General features: G+C 39.8%; 1 protein-coding gene across 5 annotated transcripts in view; it reads right to left on the bottom strand.

Moving 5' to 3' along the window:
• Positions 1-18,738, bottom strand: part of wnk1b (WNK lysine deficient protein kinase 1b) — a 106,825-nt gene extending 88,087 nt beyond the window's left edge. For 2 of the 5 annotated variants that reach the window (XM_038289387.1, XM_038289386.1), the window contains exons 1-2: positions 18,162-18,738; positions 13,243-14,801 (exon numbers count right to left, since the gene is read on the bottom strand). In XM_038289387.1, the coding sequence (XP_038145315.1) occupies positions 13,243-14,187 (945 nt within the window). In that variant the 5' untranslated portion in view covers positions 14,188-14,801; positions 18,162-18,738. The remainder of the gene's footprint in view (positions 1-13,242; positions 14,802-18,161) is intronic. The other 3 variants (XM_038289388.1, XM_038289389.1, XM_038289390.1) reach the window with 2 other exon arrangements.
• Between the last annotated feature and the right edge of the window lie 1,747 nt (positions 18,739-20,485).

The raw sequence follows: 20,485 nt of genomic DNA, 5'->3' as shown, positions 1-20,485 counted from the left end.
ATGAGACAGTAAGACCGGAGACTCAACAAAACCAGTGTTAGGACAGATTAACCTGATTGAGATCAGCTTTAGAAACATCAAAGTAAATAAGAACTAAGGTTTTTCAGGTGCAACTTTACTATATCTAATTTTTTTTGTGTGCATAGTTTTGCTTGAATATGAGAAGATGCAAAATACAGGTATCCATACAATATAGGATCCATATTACAGGTGGGGAGCGTTGGCCTAGTGGTTTACAGCATTGTGCTTGTGCACTGAGAAGTTTGCAATTACCTGGTTCGATCCCCACAGCCTCCATCTTAGGTCCCTGAGCAAGACCTTTAATCCCACACTGCTGCCTGGGCAATGCACAATGGTAGCCCTATGCTCCACCAGGGGATGGGTTAAATGCAGAGATACATTTCTCCAGTGTGAGATCAATAAAGTTCAGTTAATAGATTTAAACTTGTTCACTGAAATGGTTCAGAGCACATATGTGTTGGAGTAAAGACAGAAGCTGAAACCCTCTAGTTAGGTCACACTTTTTGCTCATCTGGTAAAAAAGTTGAATATTTTAGCGCCGCAGATGCTGATATAGACCAGTTCCCAACCCACGTCTATTTCCTGCCCCTGAACTAGTGTGCATCAAGTGAGGACGAGAAAGTTTCAGCTTTAACCATCAATCCAGCCATTGTTGTCTCTTTCTGTACAAGTTTAACCCACTTTTCTATGCAAAAAATAAGTTTTAGAAAGTACATCTTCACACACTTGGAAACAACAAGCTCTAAGACACATATAGCCTAGATTGCAGCCAAACCCTGTCCCTTCTCATTCTGCTCCAGTTATGGCTCCGCAGATGACACTCTGCTATTTATAGAGCTAAAAGAAAGACAGGGGGGAAAAATCCCCAACTCCCCTCTCACTGTGCTCCCTCTTTCTGTCTCTTCCTCAAAAGCTTAAGTTCACGAAGGATACCATGCCATACATACACACAGACTGGGGGGGGGGGGGGGGGGGGGGGTGACAAAAATCTAAATTAAAAGTAGAACATTACAGGAAATCACTCTCACTGTCAGCATTCACCAGCATGACAGTCTCTGTCTCTCTGCCCTTCAGATCTGCTTCCAGAAATAAATGAACTTGATAAACCGAAAACCATTTTAGACGAGAACATTTTAAGCATAAAGTGCAGCTGAATAGTCTGAAAGTATTTTTAAACAGACAAATGAGGAAACAATAAGCCCATTCTGTTATGCATCCTCTTAACGATTTACCATAATAATGAATGGAAGGAGATAAAAACAAAAAGTGAGATGGGGGAGTTGGTGTCATATTTTTATTGGTACATCCCAGACCATTTTACTGAGAGATGACATCTTATCAGAGGAATGTGGGGAATCTGGGAGGGATACAATGAAACCAGGGAGCTGCCCCCTCCTCAAACACACATAATAAAGAGGTTCGACACAAAGACCCAAACAGGAGTTTATTCACACATCCTATAGACTGACGCACACACAGCAGAACAGCCCCTGTAGGCAGACAAAAGCAGAAGCAGACTAAACACAAATAAAACAGCACACAACAGATTCTCACACCCACTCCCCCCCCAAAAAAACACACACACACAGTAGTAGATGGAGCAGGCTGTGTATGCACCCCAGGGTCATTTTACGCTGATTCAGACAACTGGCAGTTGTCTATTTTAGACCGAGGTCACACACCCCTCATCCACATTTCAAGGGAGACAAGCTCTCTACCAAGCCATCACAAACTGACCAGTCCGACACAATGTGAAGCAGCAAAGTCCGTTATCGTTTTCTGTTTTGTCTTTATTTAATACTATCTGAAAAGGTCAACAGCCCTTTCGGACTGAACAGGTTTGACATTTGCAGTAAAAACATCAATATTTCCCTGATTTCTGTTGATTCTTTGGTTTTGACCTTAAGGGATAAAGTAAAGAAACTAAAAAATATATATAAAGAAGTATCAAAAAACTACATCGGCTAGCTAACTTTTGTTTTTTGATGCAATATCAATTTGCATTGCATAGTCCCTGGGCTAAAATTGTGAAGAAACTTCACATGGTGTTTTTTTTTGTTTTTTGTTTTGTTATTGTAGATTTGACAAAGAGCAAAGAGAGATATGCTGAGCAGGAGTACTTTCTAATGGTAAGGGAAGAACAGCGAAAGCTCTGTCAACAACTACCTCTGGGAAAAGGACACAGCCAAACACCAATTAACTAGATCGACAATACTTTCAACAAGAAATGCAAAAATGTGTAATGGTCACAGTTTGCTAATCACCTCAATGAAACAGGTCCAGTTAAAGACCAGAACTAAGCAAAGGAAGCCAAGGGGGCTCAACTGATGGTGGTATTCAGGACAGAGACACAGCTAAACCTAGTGGCTCTAGGCCAAGGGGACTTTCTATTGAAAGGATTCAATAAAACACTCAAACAGTACAGCAGCACTAGCTCTACCAATGAGTCATTTTATAAGAAAGACACAGATAAACATAATGGCACTAGAATAGGAACACTTTCTATTGAAAGGATTCAATAAAAACACTCAAATACTACAGCAGCACTAGCTCTACTGATGAGTCCTTAAATAAAAAAGACACAGATAAACATATTGGCAGAAAGTCAGGAGGACTTTCTATTGAAAGGATTCAATAAAAACACTCAAGCAGTAAAGAGACGCAGCTAAACATGGAAGAATTGGTCATGACTTAAAAAAAAGCACACACCTTTATGATGTGCTATTAGCCCAGAATAAAACAGTCTATTTCATCTACTTGATAGGATTTTTTGAAAATCAGCAGAGACTAAAGAAATTTGTCATGAAAACAAAAAAAAAATTGATTTTCTGTTTAGATAAACATATGAGCAGCTGCTTCCTCACTTCATTCAAACAATATTTTAAGATTATAGAGCCCTGCACCAAATTAACTGCTTTTCACTGGACTGAAGATTTTTGGGAGGATAATTGCTTTTTAAACTACCAGAAGGAAAACTTTGTGCTGGTTAAACGTTACAATGAAGTGTTAAAGAAGGTAAATCAGGGGGGCATTCACACAAAAAAAGAAAATAAAACCACAAAAATGTCCCTTTTAATCATCTTAGTTTCAATCTCACTCTAAAAGAGCTACAAGACAGCTGAAGTACAGGAAATGACCTCTAAAGTTTCTGTAATCTACGCAGTTTTAGGAGATCCTAATTCTGATATGCCAATAGTCACTTCAGGCTAAAAAAAAACAGATGACTAAGTTACCAGTTTTTGATCTGAAGCTGTAAGCCAATCGTAGCTCTGGATTTCCAAGAAGCACTTTCTCTCACAATGTCAGTATTGTTTAAAACGTCCCAGCAAAACCCAGACATCATGAGAGCCCTTCCCCTCTCCCTAATGAGGCTAACATGTTTAGGGGTCACACTGAGAATATTTAGATCCAGGCTGCATTATATGGAAAGATGCTTTTATAATATGAATTAATATTGTCAAATAAATATTTAAAGGTTTTACACATATTTATGAAAGTGTGGCCTTCTGATTTATTGTAATCTTCCTCTCATACCTCTAAATAGAATCTAATGACCCTGAGAGATTATTTATTATATAAATACAGCCCAGCTGTGTTTGAGATTTTATCTCAGTATAAATCCAGCTTCTCCGTGAAGGCCTCAAAGATTTATTGAAGAACATTAGTGACAAAAAGTGGTGATGAAGACTAGAAAACACACCACATGGATCAGGGATGAAAATTATTTAAAAGGGACCTATTATGCAAAAAAAGGGGGGATTTTCATGCATCTGGAAACAGCCCAAGCACAAATCCCCCCAAAACATCCAGACTTTATTAACAAATGTCCTGATTATTACCCAGCAACATAAAATGGCTGTTTTATATGGAAGAAAGTGGTTTACAACATTGCTCTGGAATTTTTCTCTACAGTAGCTCTATAGAAATAGATTTATATCAGAATAAGAAAGAAAAAATAGGTTTAGATCAAAACGTCTTTGTCAGAACGGTCTAGTCAAAGTCCATACCGGTAAAAAAAACTATAAGCTGCTTTTTACAGACACTCTCCTCTGACTAGCTGTAACCTAGGTGAACTAAATAAACATTTTCAGATTGGTATTTTTCCAAAGATTCATTCCTTACACTTCATAAATATGCCATCTGGAAAATATCAAGTGTAAGAAAGGAGGAAAGTAATGAGAAAACCAGGAATTTATCAAGACAGAGACAAAGAAGGAAATATACATCAAGAACTGGTAGAATCACTAACAGGGAAAAAAAAGAGAATCTCACAAAGGAAGTCATCTAACATCTGCCTGATGCATTCATTGTCCTCACATAACCCCGTAACACACACACACACACACACACACACAGCTACAGTTAGTGTTAGCATAGCCCGCCTTCCCATGAGTCAACCACACACACTCTAAGCTCTAATCACAAACAAAAATCACTGAACACACACATTCTGAGACGCATAGACCCCCTTTAGCTGCATCTCTCAGCTCCTCTCCTTTGCGGCGTGACTTTATTTAGAAAAAGGTGCCAAAAAACTCTTTGGCGTCTTCATCAAACTGACATGTAGAAACGTGTGCACCTTTTAAAAGCTGTAGCCAAACGTCTGGACTGCAGGATTTCTTGTTATTTCTGAATAAACACTGAATGGGAGGAAAAAAGGTCAACGCTTTAGGCCTTTAAAGCTATCAGGATTGATTTATTTGAGCATGATAACAATAATATCTACACTGGATGTGGGTTGATTGATGATTACAGCTTTACTCTGCACCAGTAATGCAACACAACCTGAAGGTTAGGTCATTTGACCCTGAAATTGATACCAATGAAATTCCAAAAGGCAGAGCGACCTGACCTTTCTGCTCAACGTCAGGGGGAAACCCTGGTGTTTAAACACACATAATCAACCAGAGGGAAATGTGAGTGGATGACGACTAGTATGGTTTACATTTTAGGAAGTGCCTCCAACTCCCAGAAAAAAGCTAATAGGAAAAGCAGAAAGACCAAAAAGTAGTAAAAGAAAGCAGCCAAATAAAAATATTTTTTTTCTCTACCCTCTTTTTCTAAATGGAAACTCAATGGCTAAAAAAAAATGAAATCAAATCAGAGCTGCATCCCAATGAGATTAAATGTGAGGATTTTAAATCTCAGAAAGCTTTCCAAACACATTGGTGGGAGCGTCATGCTGTGGGGTTGTTTTGCTGATTCACTGCACAAAGTGGATGGGATGAAGAAGAACTAACTCTTAACTCTTCATCTCAACTTAAAACACATACATGCTTCCAACTCTGGACTAAACTACTGCTCTAAAATTCTAACATTTATAAAAAAAACTATTTTCTCACGTAGGTTTTTGTACTTTTGTTTATCTTTTCTTTCGAATACCCCAATTTATTTTCTAAATTCTTCTAAAGTGGCATCTGAGGTAACCTCACCCTGCGGCGTTGTACTTTTCATCCCATGTCAATGGCGTCATGCGAGCATAAACATCCTCAATGTGTGCATATTTTCTCCTTTTTATGACAGACGTTGGAATGTGTTTTTGTGTGAAACCTTAAGCTGCATTCTTGTTATGACATCTAGTCCTGAAAAACCTCCCTTATGTCCTTCATTCCTTCATTTAAGAGGCAGCGAGACACACAACATTCAGCGGATTTATTAGAGAGGAATAACAGCGATCTGAAAGGTGTTATTCATGCCGGGTCATGACCATTGTCTGCCCTCAGATGACTTGGGTTGTAATCTGATCTTGTGTAAAGACAAATGTAGTTGACCTGTAAAGAACATTAGACGCCATCTTTTTAAAATGAGTAATTTACCGATTGCACGGCAACTGTTGGGGGTTCCCACCTTGGGAAAACACTCATCGTAACTTTGATTCTTTTTCCTAGGTTCATAAATTACTGCATCTACCAATAAGATTGATTTATACTCCAAAAATATAATAAAACCAACAATCCCTAAATCAGCAGCAGCACGTAAACCATCAACCAGAGCCAAATCCTTACTAGGCAAACACATAAGGCATTTATCTAGATTAGGGTTTGGTTATCTAATTTGTTCAAAGAGCCATATTGGACCAACTAAAAACAAATCTGTAAAATAATTATATAAGCCTCGTATGGCAACACTAAGAGTATTAGCCCACTGTAAAAAAAAAAAAAATGGACTATGTGAGCATAAATATATAATAAGCATTTATGATTAAATGTTTATCTTGGAGCAAATGTCACATCATGTGACTCTGCTGTATGATATTCGGTGCTTTGAGTTTAAATTCTATAATATCACAAGATAAGGAAGGAGCATTGACGCTCTCACTGCACGGAGTTAACCGCTCGCCGCTTCTTGACCCTTCAATGCGTGGTTTGGATGTATTAGGTTTTGTTGCATTAATGAAATTATTGAAACACAATAAAGAAATCAGATTTTTGGTGTTATTCTTATTTTGAGGATTTGGGGGGAAAAAAGGGAAGAAGTTGACATATCAGGAAGAGCGCTACCTATTCAATCTGTGGACGGTTTTCCATGCTTTCAACAAAACTAGCAGCAGTAGTTTTAGATGCAATCCACTTCTTAAATCTATCTTTGCACTCCTCTAATTTATCCAGAAGTTCTACAATCTCACTTTTTCCTCTTACTCCCAACTTGGTGGTCTGCTGCATATTTAGCATGCTCCCCTGGAAATACCTTTCCAAATAACTTCTCATTACAAAGGAAACATGCAGACAATCCTTCCGCATTGGTAATGAAGGCAAATTCATTCATTCATTTTTGGAATCCTCTGTTCTCATCGGGTATCTTCCCTTTTTACCCTTTGGGATCCGTGGCCCAAGACCGCTTTATTTACAACAGCCACCTGCCTGCACAGTGCGGCGCTAAATCGTGTGTTGCAGGCTATGACGCATATCTTTTTACATTTATTGTTTTATTTTATTCATCATACAAATTTTTCCAGTATTGGAAAACATAATCAATGTTTGACCTACTGTATACCATATTGAAACTAACAAATAAAAACCATATTTTCCATTTTCATACATTTTTGAAAAAGCTCCAGGGAGCCGCAACAGTGGCATTAAAGAGCCGCGAGTTGCCAAACTTTGCTCTAGAAAGTAACGAGGAAAAGGAACTTATTTGTTGTTGGCATTTCAAACATTTTAACGAATACGTTTAAAACATATACCCAGTTTTCATTCTTTTTTCATGCAAAAAAGGATGCCATCACAGCAACCTCACAGGAAACCTTTGCCAAAGGTTCCACTTTGCTCAAGCTTTGTCAAGGAAATCTGAACCTCTAAAATCAGTAACACCTCTGCAGACCTGCAGCAGTCTGAGCACATTTATCCTTCCCAGCATTCTTTAATACATGCGTACTCATAAATAATTTCTGGATGAAAATCTTCGCTCCTAATACTGCACTCACTCAAACAGAGAAGTATGACCTCAGAGACGGCAGATGATGGTCTGATCTTTTAAAAATGTTAATTCTACACTTTATCATACAAATTATATATATCAAAGAAAGAAATATACTCCTTGGTATCTTCAGTTTCTTCTCCACCACTTTTATCTAAAACACGACTAAAGATTTACAAAAAAAGAGGTCCTCTGATTCAATTTCTGTGTATCTACAAATCCAAGGATCATCAGTGAAACAATAACCAAGTCCATAATTACTGGCATCATCATGCCGAGTGTAGGTAAACATCTAACTGAAGCCATGTTAGGCCAAAGAAAAGTAAACGTGCTTGTGGAGGGTAAGGGCTAATCTGTGGTGTTCTTCTGTGGTTTTTAAAGTAATCTCAGCCTCTTCCACAGCTGATGGGTCTCGCTTTCAGAAGGGACCTTTTCATCTTCATCATTCTTTCCTCCCCATCATCCTCCCACTGCAGTTCTTTCATCTGTTCTCAATGTTCTCCCTCTCTCCTTTTCCCGAGAAATGCCTCATTTTCCCTAATGTGGAGTTTACTTTACTCTTTTCGTAGCCATCGCTCAGAAACTTTCCCATTTTCAAAGCAACTGTCTTACAAAAATACACAGAACTCTTTCAGTTCTTGTTTGCTTTACTTCCTTCAGTCGGCTGGACTCAACCCCCGCACCTCTGCAGCACCAATAGGTGAAATCTGAGAAATCTACCTCAGTTCATGAGTCAAAAACATTTTTTATGCCATAGAGTAAAAAAAAAATTCCCTCCCACAGGTTTTTCTCATTTATCTGACTCCAAGACGTTGCCAGTAGTTTGGGAAACCTAAATAAGAGACATCCTCCAAAAACTCCTGAGATAAAACCGTTTAGGGATTCTTTTCATCCCAGGTGACCTGCCTCTGCCTTCTCTCTCCAATCCAAACTAACGACGCCCGTTAAGATAAGCTACTGAGTGACCTTCCTCCCCCTCACCACTCCCACCATCTATTCATTACTAGTTTGCTTAAAGCTTGAGCAAACCTTCCATCCATCTGAAGATGTTAAAGACCCAACTACCTCCATCCAAACATCAATCAGAAACATATGCTGGACTTAGAACAACTGCCCGATCATGACTCTCAAAGATCTCCAGTTGCCATGCCCACCCGGTGGGGGAAGGCGATTGGTCGTTGGGTGGGCGTATGTGCACGTATGTAACTTTACTCTCAGCTTTCTGCCACATGTCCACAGTTGCTCTGTCATCTTTGACAGAAACACACTAAAGGGGATTATAGGAGGGCAGAGCGGTAAACCGTTTGTTACTGCGACATTTAGACAGCTCACCACAAATGTTCAATACTTAGGTTACACTAAAGTATAATTAACTCAAATAACACTTTTTAAATTGCTGTGGGAAACTTTTGGAAAACCCCTTAACTCTTCACGTTTTTTCCTCGGAGCATGAAACTGAACTATTTGTGATGAACTGTTAACCTTTTGCGCCGAACATGAAATGACAACAAAGGGAAGTTTATATCTCGACAACTGAAACTCTTTTCCGTACATAAAGATAACTGAAACACATAGAAACAGTACATTTTAAGAGCTGAGAGTCAACCAATCCTTAGATGTGGCTCAGCTGGACTACTTCCACCAGTTGATTGCATCGACTCATTGACTCGAATGCAATCCCTCACACTAAGCATGCTTGTAGCGACAGTGGAGAGGAAAAGCTCCCTTTTAACAGGAAGAAACCTCCAGCAGAACCAGGCTCAGTGTGAGCGGCCATCTGCCGAAGCCGACTGGGGTTCAGGGAGACAGAAGCAGAGATACAAAAAGCAGCTGTAAAAGGCAGCCCGATCCAGGAAACACACAGCCAGGCAGACGAGCTCTGAGCCATGTCAGAGGATGAAGAGAGGACATCCAGCCAGTCACAGTCCGAGAAACAGGACAACACTGAAAAACAGGCCGATCTCCAACATCTATAAACAAGGGTGTTGATGGCAGCAGCACAGCTGAGGTGTTCTCCATGTGGGCCAACGATCTTTCAGCAGGGCATTGATTAGTGATGCTCAATTTGGAACCAGACCCATGCTATTTAAAGGGAGATGGCTCAACCTTGCTTCTACTCTAGGAACAAATTCTGCACCAAATGTTTCTGGTTCATGTTGCCCAATGTGCTTTCTTCGTTCTAAAATACTCAATGTTTACTTTAAACCATGCAGCTTATAAGAAGGTGTGGCTTTTCTGTGGATTTTTGGATTGTCAGAGCTGGAAATGAATGAATAATGGGCTAATTTCTCATTTAGTACAAAAATATGCTCGCAGCAGGCAGGACGTAAAACAATGTCCTGAATACTCACATTTTGACAATTATTTGCTGCGTTAAAGCTACCAAACCAATGAAGAGACTGAGTTCAACCCCTGCAGAGCTGAAATAAAGAGCTGACGAAGCCCCATCTTTCTTAAGAAGCTCTTAGAGCTGCGAGCCAACAAGCTATCGGGAGCTAGCATTCTTCTTCATCTCTACTCCGCAGGCTATATGTAGAGCTCCCCCTACAGGTTTGGTGGGAGACATTTCAGTAGGTATCAGCAACTTATAGCCCAGTCCAGCTAATACGTGTAGGTTTCTAGTAGTGACGGTGAGATGAAGCCTCATGAGAAATTGAACCGTTTTGCCAAATTGCTTCAACGATCCCCACAGCTCATAAGGCCTCATGTGAACATGTCACCACCTACTGGTGGAGTGCAGAACTACAGTTTGTAATATAATTGTGTTTTTTTTTTTTTTCAATATTGTTTTTCTTGTTTGTTTTTTTCCCCATATAAGTCTATTTGAAATTGTTAATATTTGGTCTGTATAATAAAATCTTTATGTTTTTTTGTATGTAAAATGTCTTAGAAGAGGAAAAATAATTGTAGGTACACAGTTTTTCTGCCATTTTAGTGAAATAGGCTCAAGCAGACAGTGAAAGTGTTTGTGCAAATTGGGCAATGATGAGAAAATGTAAGGTGTGGGTCATTTTTATTGAAACATAACCAATCTATATTTATACAAGGGCAACAAATGCAAATTAGTCACATTAGCCAAAATACTGGATGTGTTTTATCAAAACTTATAAAAGTCTGAGGAGGGCCTTGAACCAACAACCCACGGAAGGGAAGTCCACCTCTTACAGCTAACACGTCTAAATAAGTGACATATTAAAGCATCTACATATTTACACAATACGTTTACATTTTTATCAGTGACTTGCTCAGATTTTGATCATAGTTTGATCACTAGTTTTAACCCACTAGATTGGTTGGAAAAAACACCAATCTATTCTTAGGTTATCTAAACTCTATCCAACTCTGCTGAAAAAAACCCATCTTGACTGAATACTGAGGCTGTGCGAATGCCTGCCGAAGTTCTGGGCGAGCTGAACCACTTCCCGAAGCGGTCACGTGGTATGGCGGGTAGCGAGGCTTCAGATGTCATCCATTTTGGCTCCTACCCCAAATGAAGGAAGCCTCGATACGCACCTCGCAGAAACGCCCCCCCTCCAGTACTTGACACACGACTCGAAGCCTCAGCTTATCAGAATCAAAAGTCAAGAAAATACAGTACCTCTTATGATCCTAAATTTGTGGTTTACAAGTTTTTGTTTTCCTTTCTACCCATTTTTGTATCCAACCAGTAAGATTTCCCTATAATAGTTTCTTTGATTAAGCAGAATGAGTCAGGTTTCAGTCTTAAATGACTTCAATTTTCTAAAGAGTTGTTAGAATACAAAGAAACTTTTAGAGGTTTGAAAAAGACAATGTGGCAAAGAAAAGTCAAGCTAGTTTGAAAATTGGAGGGCAGCCCAAATACAGAGATTTAATATGCACAGCGCTGCTGAGGATCACCAGGTCTCCATACTTTCACGAGCAGACGACAGACGCGCAGGGAAAATGAGAGATGTGTGACAGGGAAGCTCAGCCAGGGCTTCTGGACATTTGTTTTCTGACAAACAAACCAGCATCTCCTTGACGCGGGCCGTCAGGCAAAGCTCATCTGAGCCCCTGGGATTCTGGAAGACTCGAGGATGATCTTGTGATGAAGATGACAGCAAAACAAGCACATGTTCCCCCCACATAAAAAAATAAAAAAGTGAAATAAAAAACTCAGAAAAAAGAGCAATCCGACTGTTTCTGCTTTTAATTACCAATCTGTAATGAATCGGACTGAAACTGTTTATTACGAAACGTCAGCTAACTCTGCTGCATATCCCAAAGGCTTTGTTTAAAATCCTGCGTGTTTTGTTTCCTTGGCATAGCAACAAGCAGTTCCACGTGAGTCCATGTCAGTGTGTTTTCTTCCTCCTGCTAAAACCTCAGATCAGTCCGAACGTCATATGATGTTATTCTACCTATCGGACTCCTGGACGCACCGCTGGTCCTGCACTGGCATCTAAAAAACAGCTACAAAGAAAAATCAGATCAAAAAATCAAACTCTTTTCCATTTTGCAGCCTAAAAAACCTCTAAATCCAGCATGGAGTGTCATGATCATTTCCCCACCAATGATACAGAAGAATTTGGTTTGGGACACCTAGACGAACGCCATCAATAATCGGAAAGCTGCTTTTTGTTTAATACATACTGTTCTTGTTTAACTGCATCCAACAAAAGTGACATTAGGCCACACGCCTCCCAGCTACCTGTCTTTACCTGAGCTTTTACTCTGCTGAATAATTTCCGACAGTAGTCAGGAACTCAAACCAAACTACAATTACTCCTCAGCTGTTTGGCAGCGTTTCTAAATTCAACCATGCAACTTGTGATCGCGGTCGTGTGTTGCACCTCAACATCCGTTCAGTCATTAAAAGAGAGAAAAAAAAGAGAAAAAAAAAGAGAATCAACTGCTCACAGAGAAGAGACTGGGAGCACCTCCTCCACAGCATGAGTAAGGCGAAAAGAAACTTTTCAGCTGCAAAACTGAGGAGGAGATGCAGTCATTTTGCTACTAACTGAAAAAAAATGTCAGTTAAGATTTTTTATTATATTGTTTTTCTGTTTTGTTTTTTGTCGAGGAAGTACAGGTCATAGAAGGAACATAAAAAAAAACACCTCCAAAATGAATGCTGGTCTTTATCAGCTTGGCACTAATAGACGCTAATGATCTTGGCCTATCGTTCTTTGCAAACACTCTACAGAAAACACCGTTCAATTGTTGCCAGAGTTCTGGAGCCCTGTCTGGATGTTCAGGGTTCTTTTAATACCATTTTAAAGCCTTTCTAACAGTTTTATTTTCTCCAGGACATCATACGTCTTCCCTTCTAATCCCCCAGCTTAAGAAAAGCCTCCCCAAAGCATGACGCCGCCATCACTGTGGAAAAACTGTTTATCTAACGTGTTGGTTTTCGACCGCAGTTCTACTTTACATTGTTCTGTTCTGTTGATCCTGAAGATAATGTTTGAAGGTAATTTACTGATTTTCTTTTTAAAAAAAACAGTCATTACTTCTCTTCAACTTCAGTTGCTCTGAAAATACTGATGAAACAAACTGAATGTTGTGTGGTTATGTCACAAAATGTGAAAAGCTTAAGAAATACAAATACTTTTCAAGTGATGCTAACTCTGGTTCCTTAGAAGTTGATCTAAAATTGCAAAAGATAAGCAAACTGCTTTAACCAAGGCGTAATCTGCACAGTGTATCTGATCTCTTATCGTAAACAGCATCATCTGAGCAGTGTTCTCCAACCTGATCAGTGTATCAAGATTAAAACAGAGCAAACAAGAAGGTGGAGATGTAGAAGAGAAACAGATTTTATTTTTAAGAGTCAAGCCTTACCTGTAGCTCACACCATGCCACTTCCACGGTAGTTTCCGTATCGAGTCCTTTGTAGACGGTCTTGAAAGACCCTCTACCGATCTCAATGTCGAATTTCAGGAAGCGCCCGTCCGGCGAGGTGCCTACAGCTTTGGTCTCGGCCTCCTCTATATCATCTTGGACTCGTTTCTCGGCCTCCCTCTGCTCTGCCCGCGCTTTCGCTTGCCCCTTCTCCTCCTCTTTCTCTCGGTCCTTCTCATCGGTCTGGCTGCTAACGTTTCCGTCGCTACCGGGTTCGTCCGCCTTTTCGTCTTTTGACGCCGGTTGCTCTTCCTGAATCCCTCTGGCACACAACTTGACTTTGGGCTGTTTGCACACCTCTCTGTCCGTAACATCCAAAGCTGACGAGGTCGGCTCTTTTGTTGACTCTTCTGCACCATAAATAGCACTACTAGTTGTGGGTACAGCCACAGAGAGAACATTTAGATCTAAATCTCCCAAGGAATGCTGGATGTGCCCCTGGCTAGCCGTCCCCCCCAGGTCAGAGTAAGGCGGGAGTCCAGCACTTTGCAAGTAGGACCCTCTTCCATTTTTCTCACCTTCAGCCTCTTGCTCCTCAGGCCTAAAGTTCTGCAAGGACAAGAGGAGGGAGGACCCTTCACAGTCTGGGGGTGAGGTGATAAGTACCGTCGCTTTGCTGGGCAGGTCCAAAGCTGTTGCGTTCGAGTCGCAGATAACACTGCGGCGGAAGAAACGGTGCTCGGCTGTTTTGGAGTCCCTCTCCATGGTGTGGCGCCGCCGCCGCACCTCGGGCTGCTCGCCGATTTTCTCCACGACATGCGAGTCTGAGCTTGCAGAGCCATTCACATTCTTGTGGGGGGTTTGAGGTGACGGGCAGGGGGAGTCGGAGGGCGCAGGGGGGAGCGGGGCGAGGAATTTTACTGCTTTGCTGCTGCTTTCGGACATTCTTCTGCTGGGCTCAGACCACAACGAAAAAGAAGGAAAATATAAATAAGGATTTGTGTAAAAACTGAGAATTTGGACAAACTTATTTGTGTAAACTTCAGAACTCAAAACAAAAATAAAAAATTAAAGGCAATTGGTTGTATCAGAAAACTGACAGAGCAACTCTTGTTCTCTGTAAAAGTTTGTCAGGACTTATCAGCTCTGTTTCCTCTCTGCAAATGTCAGCAGTTCTAACAAGACAAGCTACAGTTCCTATAAGGCCCTTCCTTAGAGGGCTGAGGAAGGCCCCAGGTAAGAAGCGGGGGCTTAAAGACTTGGGAGGATAAGCAGTCCAATAGGGAGGCTGGCCGATGCTGCGATGAGGTATAAATGGTCAAATCAAGTCCAGAATCCATCCTGCTTCCGACATCCAGACAAAACAGACCACAACATAGGACTGGGGACTGATCAGGTGCTGGCAGCCACAAAGGAATCTTTAAAGCTTGAATGGTAGATAATGACGAGGATATGCTCTCTCCAAGGTGACTCTTGTGGAGATGGAGCTGACCAATCTGGTTTGGCCCGGCCTGGCCTAGCCTGGCCTGGCCTGGCTTGGTCTTCTAAAGTCTTTGTCACTAGAAGTAAAAAAAAAAGAAAAAAACAAATTAGATGATTAATTGCATATAATTAATAATCATTATTTGGTTAATCTGTTGAGTAGTTACTCTACTCAAGGTAAGATTTGTAGGTATACATAAAAACTCAATCTTAGTCTCATCTAAACCAAAGTAAAAAAAAAACTGTTAAAGCTTAAATCATTAAAACTTTGTCTATCATTGTTATGGAAACTGGGGTCTTTTTTTAGATATATTCCAGGACGGGATTTGTAGCTTTTCTGCTTCCCTTACAAACAGTCTGCAATGTTTAATAAAACAGGCCCTTGTTATGATTAATTTGCTTCATTCTCATTCTTTTCAAACATCTTAAATAATAATCTCAAGACATAAGCAGGTTAAAGCGAGAAGCTACTTAACTGTAGATGAATACAGACCCACTTGAATAAAAATTTGTCTGTTAAATAATTTGAAGGAACTTTTAAGGGTAGGCTTAAATCTTTCCTTTTTGATAAAGCTTATAGTTAGGTTAGGTTATCCTGAAATATCTCTATAGTTATGCTGCTATAGGCTTTAACTGCTGGAGGACATAGGGACCCTTTTTTATCATTCTGCTTCATTCTAACTCTTTTCTCCCACTCTGCAGAATTCATTAGTTCAATCTCTAACGTTATGCTCTCTTTGCTTCTTTGCATAGTAGCTTCATCTGCTCTGTTCCCGTTTGGCTGTGACACCATTCTGGAGAGGTGTGTCAGCTGTGCTCCTGCCATCAAAGCCTTTGTTTGTGGATGTTGGATCTTGGTCTGTTTTTCAGTGTGTTCCTGTTTCCATGACAGACTAACTGTATGTGCTCTTTTTCATTCTCTGGTATGGGAGCTGGCTCGGAGCTTGATTGCCTGGCTGTTTATATGCCTGCTGAATTTGCCAGCAGCTTTTCTAAACAGCCTGCAGACTTCTGCTCGCGTCAGATGAGCAGCACATGCTCTGGTTTGCGATGATGGAGACATTTTCAATCACTGCTCTCTGAGTTTTCTCTTCCAGTCAAACCAGTCTCCTGTAAAACAACTGAATAAAACGGGAGCCAGTCATTTTACAAGCTGACAAATTTTGCCAGGCTTAATCTCAAACAGAAGATGCTTCAACATGGTTTAAAGGTCCCAAAAGCTGCGCGCTGTAAATCGCCGTGCTTGTTTGTGCAGCCATGTGTGCTGTTCAGTTACACGTGTAATGAACGGGTCTTAAAATTAGCGTGCTATAATACAGCAGATTGTAAAGGCCGCCCTTGAGGTTAAGAGAGGTAATTCATTCAGCTAGATGTCTCAAGTCCCAGGTGCTGCACTGTCTGCTCCTGTGAGTGGCTCCAACAAAGAGGTGGTGAGGTAATCCCTCAGGAGGGGATGACACATTCTGAATAGACGGACAACTCAAGAATGAGAGAGCTGTTCTCACTGAAGTGCTTTACTGGAGGAGTTTCCGTCTAAATCACACAAAAAAAAACGATTGCAGAGCTCCGAGCAGACGGCTTCTTTCCTGGAGGCCGGTTCAGCTCTGGATAGAGCTTGATATGGAGGAAACTTTAAACCTGAATCACTCAATCGTCACACCTGAAAAACACCTGACATCATGTTACCACAGGGACATGTAGCAGCAGACTCTGGCTGGGGTTAATTTGCAGATATTTCACAAGAACCAAGGAGACATGGGATTTTTACCTGTATCAAAAGTATATTGTTCTGTTTTTTTTTAAGGTTTCTGTTTCAAAACCAGCAAGAATGTCTTTCATACGGTTTAAAGCTCTTTGAGGTAGATGCCAGAAAAAAACCTGCTACCAGTCAGCATGAGTTATACTCTCCCATCACAGCTGTTTAGTGCACCAAACATTTAGGTCATACCTGCCATTCATCGTGCTAAAGAGGATTCCAAACTCTTTAGAACATTTTAGAGTAGTTGAACATAAATACGTTTCTATGGATGCAGTAATCAGATGTTTCTAAAACATCTGCCATGCTTACAAAGAAAAATACATTTTATTTCAGATAATAGAAGCAGCAGTTTTGAATCAAACTATAAGATCTAAGCCCTGCATGCATCAAATCATATGGGTCTAACTTATCTGGTTTTAATCAAATCTGAAAAATCAATGTCCATGCTGCTGCTTTAAGTGTTTGAAAGCTAAAAAAAAAATGTGAGTTCAGATTTTCCACTATTTGATCTTCCAGTTATGGGACGGTAGGCTAAATTCAGTTTATCTATAACGGATCCATTAAATACAGTAAAAATGTCTTTAGGTAATGTAGGATTCAAGTCTATAGCCTCTATAAAAGACATAGCAGCACATCCACAAGGACTCAAAGGAAAACAAAATTCAATAAAAGGCAGATTTCTAGATCCGCGCTCACTGATTTAAATACCTTTATATCAACTAAGCTGCTAATTGCATCACAGAATCAGTGATTATCGAACCACCACTGTTCCCAGCAACCTCAATAAGTCGTTACATTCATGCTGATTTTGCACAGTTTCTATCTTAGTCAGTTAAATAACATGCTGCTGTCATTTTGCACATCTCTGATGTTGCTATTTTCAAATATCCTTTACTGTAAAAGTATCCATAGCTGTATATTGGTTATTTATTCTCACAGTATTTATATTGTTAAAACGTTTTACAGTTTTTATTGTTTATTTTTTAGCTTTTCACTATAATGTTATTCTTATATTTCTTATTTTTTATAAGGTCCACATTTGTGTGACCATTCTTTTCTATAATCTTTTTGCTGCTGTAAACATCAGAATTTTCTATTTTATTCTATTCATTTCTGTTCTATTCACTTCAGTTCTATTCTGTTCTATTATATTCTATTTTTTTCTATTCTATTCTGTTCTATTCTGTTATGTTCTATTCTATTCTTTTCTATTCTATTCTATTTTACTCTATTCTGTTCTATTCTATTTTACTCTATTCTGTTCTATTCTATTTTACTCTATTCTGTTCTATTCTATTTTACTCTATTCTGTTCTATTCTATTTTACTCTATTCTGTTCTATTCTATTCTGTTATATTCTATTATTTTCTATTCTATTCTGCTTTATAACATTCTATTCTATTCTATTCTGTTCTATTCTTTTCTGTTCTATAAAAGCTCGTTTCTGGCTCACTGAAAGAAAATGAAACATGCACTTCATAATAGAGCCGTGCAAAGTGTGAAGCACAGTAATTGCACCCAGTGTTTGCATGCATTAGTATTAAAGAGGCTTATATATATCCAGCTGATAAGTGTGCTGGAAGGGATGCAGAGCGGCTCTCCGCTCTGCTGCAAACTTTACCCACAGAATAAAACTACACGTGAACAGTGAGTCAAACAGAGCGAAATGAATCGTTACCTTTTACATCAGTGTTGGTTTCGCTGCCGCTGCTTCATATGAAGGTAAAAAGTTGAGAAATGGAGCCTTTACTGAACTCCTCTGCAGTGGGAATCCCTCTCAGACTGTCTGCACGGCGCGTCACATTAAAGCCACAGTTGGTTGCAGAAAAAAAAAAAAGAATAAAAAAAAAAAGGTGGAGAAAATGCACTAAACACTACCCCCCCCCCTCCCCTTATAATAGAGGTCCATGCCAGCGGGACGTTTAGAAAAAGAAGCCGCGAGACAGACACCTCCCACTGCGCAGAGATGCCAAGTTCCCTCAGCGATGTAGCGACGGCTCTGGTGCTACTTCACTGTCTGTCTGTTTTTGGGAAGGGAGGGGGGGTAGTCTGCGTTCCGGTCCAAAATATAAACAGCGTCCCTTAAAGAGGCTTTAAACCCCACTCTGCGTGGAAGTCCGGTCCGCCGTGTGATGCAGTAAACCCGCCGTGACAGATATGCCGTCTGCAGCTACTCCTCGGGCTGCTCTGAGCTCCTCTCTGGCGATGACTCGTCAAGGCAATGGCTGGACTCCCCACAGCAACAGCGACGAGTCAAGTTCCGCTCGTGCGCCGGGAGTAAAGCGGAAGCTCATCTGCCTTTCAAAATAAAACAGCAGACTCAACGGCGTAACGACACAACAGGCCCCTATACTGACAATCTTCATCAGCAAACAGGCCCCTAAGCAACATTATCTGGGTGGGCCCCATATGAAGTACAACACCCCATCGTCGCTAATATATTCTACGTAACGGTTCACGCTCTGGATTACCCATAATTCCAAGTCGTAGTGTAAAAAACTACTCAAATACATAGTCCTTTTAACATCTTTATTGCGCTTTGCAACATATTATATGAGTGTATCTTTTACCAACGTCTAATGAACTAAACACATTAACATAGTAATTAAAAGAACCACTGTCTGCTTTGCTGTTGGTGTTGTGTTTAAACGGCTCACCATCATGTTGAAATCTGGCATGTGGTATAGATACGGTCCGGTCAGTAGTTTTTTCAAGGTCAGGTGGGTTTTAAAAGGAATTAATGGCGCCATTACGTCTGCTTACCGATATTTACGCCATTGAGCGGCCTTCAGAACAACCCGCCGCACAGAGGAAGGAGAGATAACCGCAATTATTGACCTATGTGACAGGGGCGGAGCTAGATGGGGGGCCAGCGGTGGCTCCTTAGCCAATTATAGGCCACCCCTGTGGCCACCTGTTTCATTTTTCCCCTCTAATACAGATGGTGGCAGCAGTAATACTCTCAAGTGGAATATTCAAAACATTTATATTTTTGTGGTTAATTACACATGTCAGTATACTAACATCAAAGATGACAAATAAAGAATTCATGCCCTTTTCAGAACTAGATTTTGTGTTATATGGGGTAAAGAGAAAATGTGTCTCTGCAAGTCACTGGAAGTGTTCAGTGAAATCATAGATAAATAACAGTTAAAAAAAAACAACAAATAAAATAATCAATTTATGAATTAGTGCTGATAAATATCAGTTTTATGCAGAATGTTTATTGATACTAGTAGGTAAGTAATGACGATGGAAAAGATTCACGCCCCAGATCTCAATACTGGAAGAATTTTATCCACTATACCTTTTATTTAGAAATCACATATGTTTAAATATATGCGTCTATCTGTTAGCAAAGGCTGTAGGAAAGTATAGTTAGTCTAGATATTTAATTTCAATTCTGTTAAAATATGTTTTTACTGTTTGTAAAGTCACAATAACAAACTTTCAGATATTCGCTATATGTTATATGACACACCTGTCTTTTCTCTTTCACATATTAGCCAGATCACACGAATTTTAGATTAATAAAATCAGATAATATGGCCATAAAAAGTTATATTGGGATGCTTAGTATGAGGGGGGGTCCTGCAAGATCAAAGGTCTCTGTCCGCTAGGAGTCAATGGCAAAGTTAGTCACTTCATGCAATCAGCTGGTTTTCACTAAAGAAGAAAATATTTGATTAAATAAACTGAAGTTATTATTTGATGACCAGATTCAGCAGGATTTTTATGTAATCGGATTTAGAAATGTGTTTTTTTGGACTGAAATGCCATTTTTTGTAAAGTAACCTGAAAAAAAACACTTAAATTTTATTGGCATTACATAAATAAATTGAACAGAGATAAAGAAAACATACATATAATGTACGGCTTTTTTACCACTGCTATAAAAACTACAAAAAAAAAAATAATAATATTAATTCCCCCTGGGTGTGTCATTTGTACAGGAGACAGAATTGGTAGGATTAAATTTTGAAAGACCAAAGCGGAAGTGAT

The sequence above is a fragment of the Cyprinodon tularosa genome, unplaced genomic scaffold (assembly GCF_016077235.1).
Source record: "Cyprinodon tularosa strain WSP-4 unplaced genomic scaffold, ASM1607723v1 ctg268, whole genome shotgun sequence".
Classification (NCBI taxonomy): domain Eukaryota; kingdom Metazoa; phylum Chordata; class Actinopteri; order Cyprinodontiformes; family Cyprinodontidae; genus Cyprinodon; species Cyprinodon tularosa.
The sequence above is the reverse complement of the archived record's forward strand: the minus strand, read 5'-3'. Positions and strand labels throughout refer to the sequence as shown.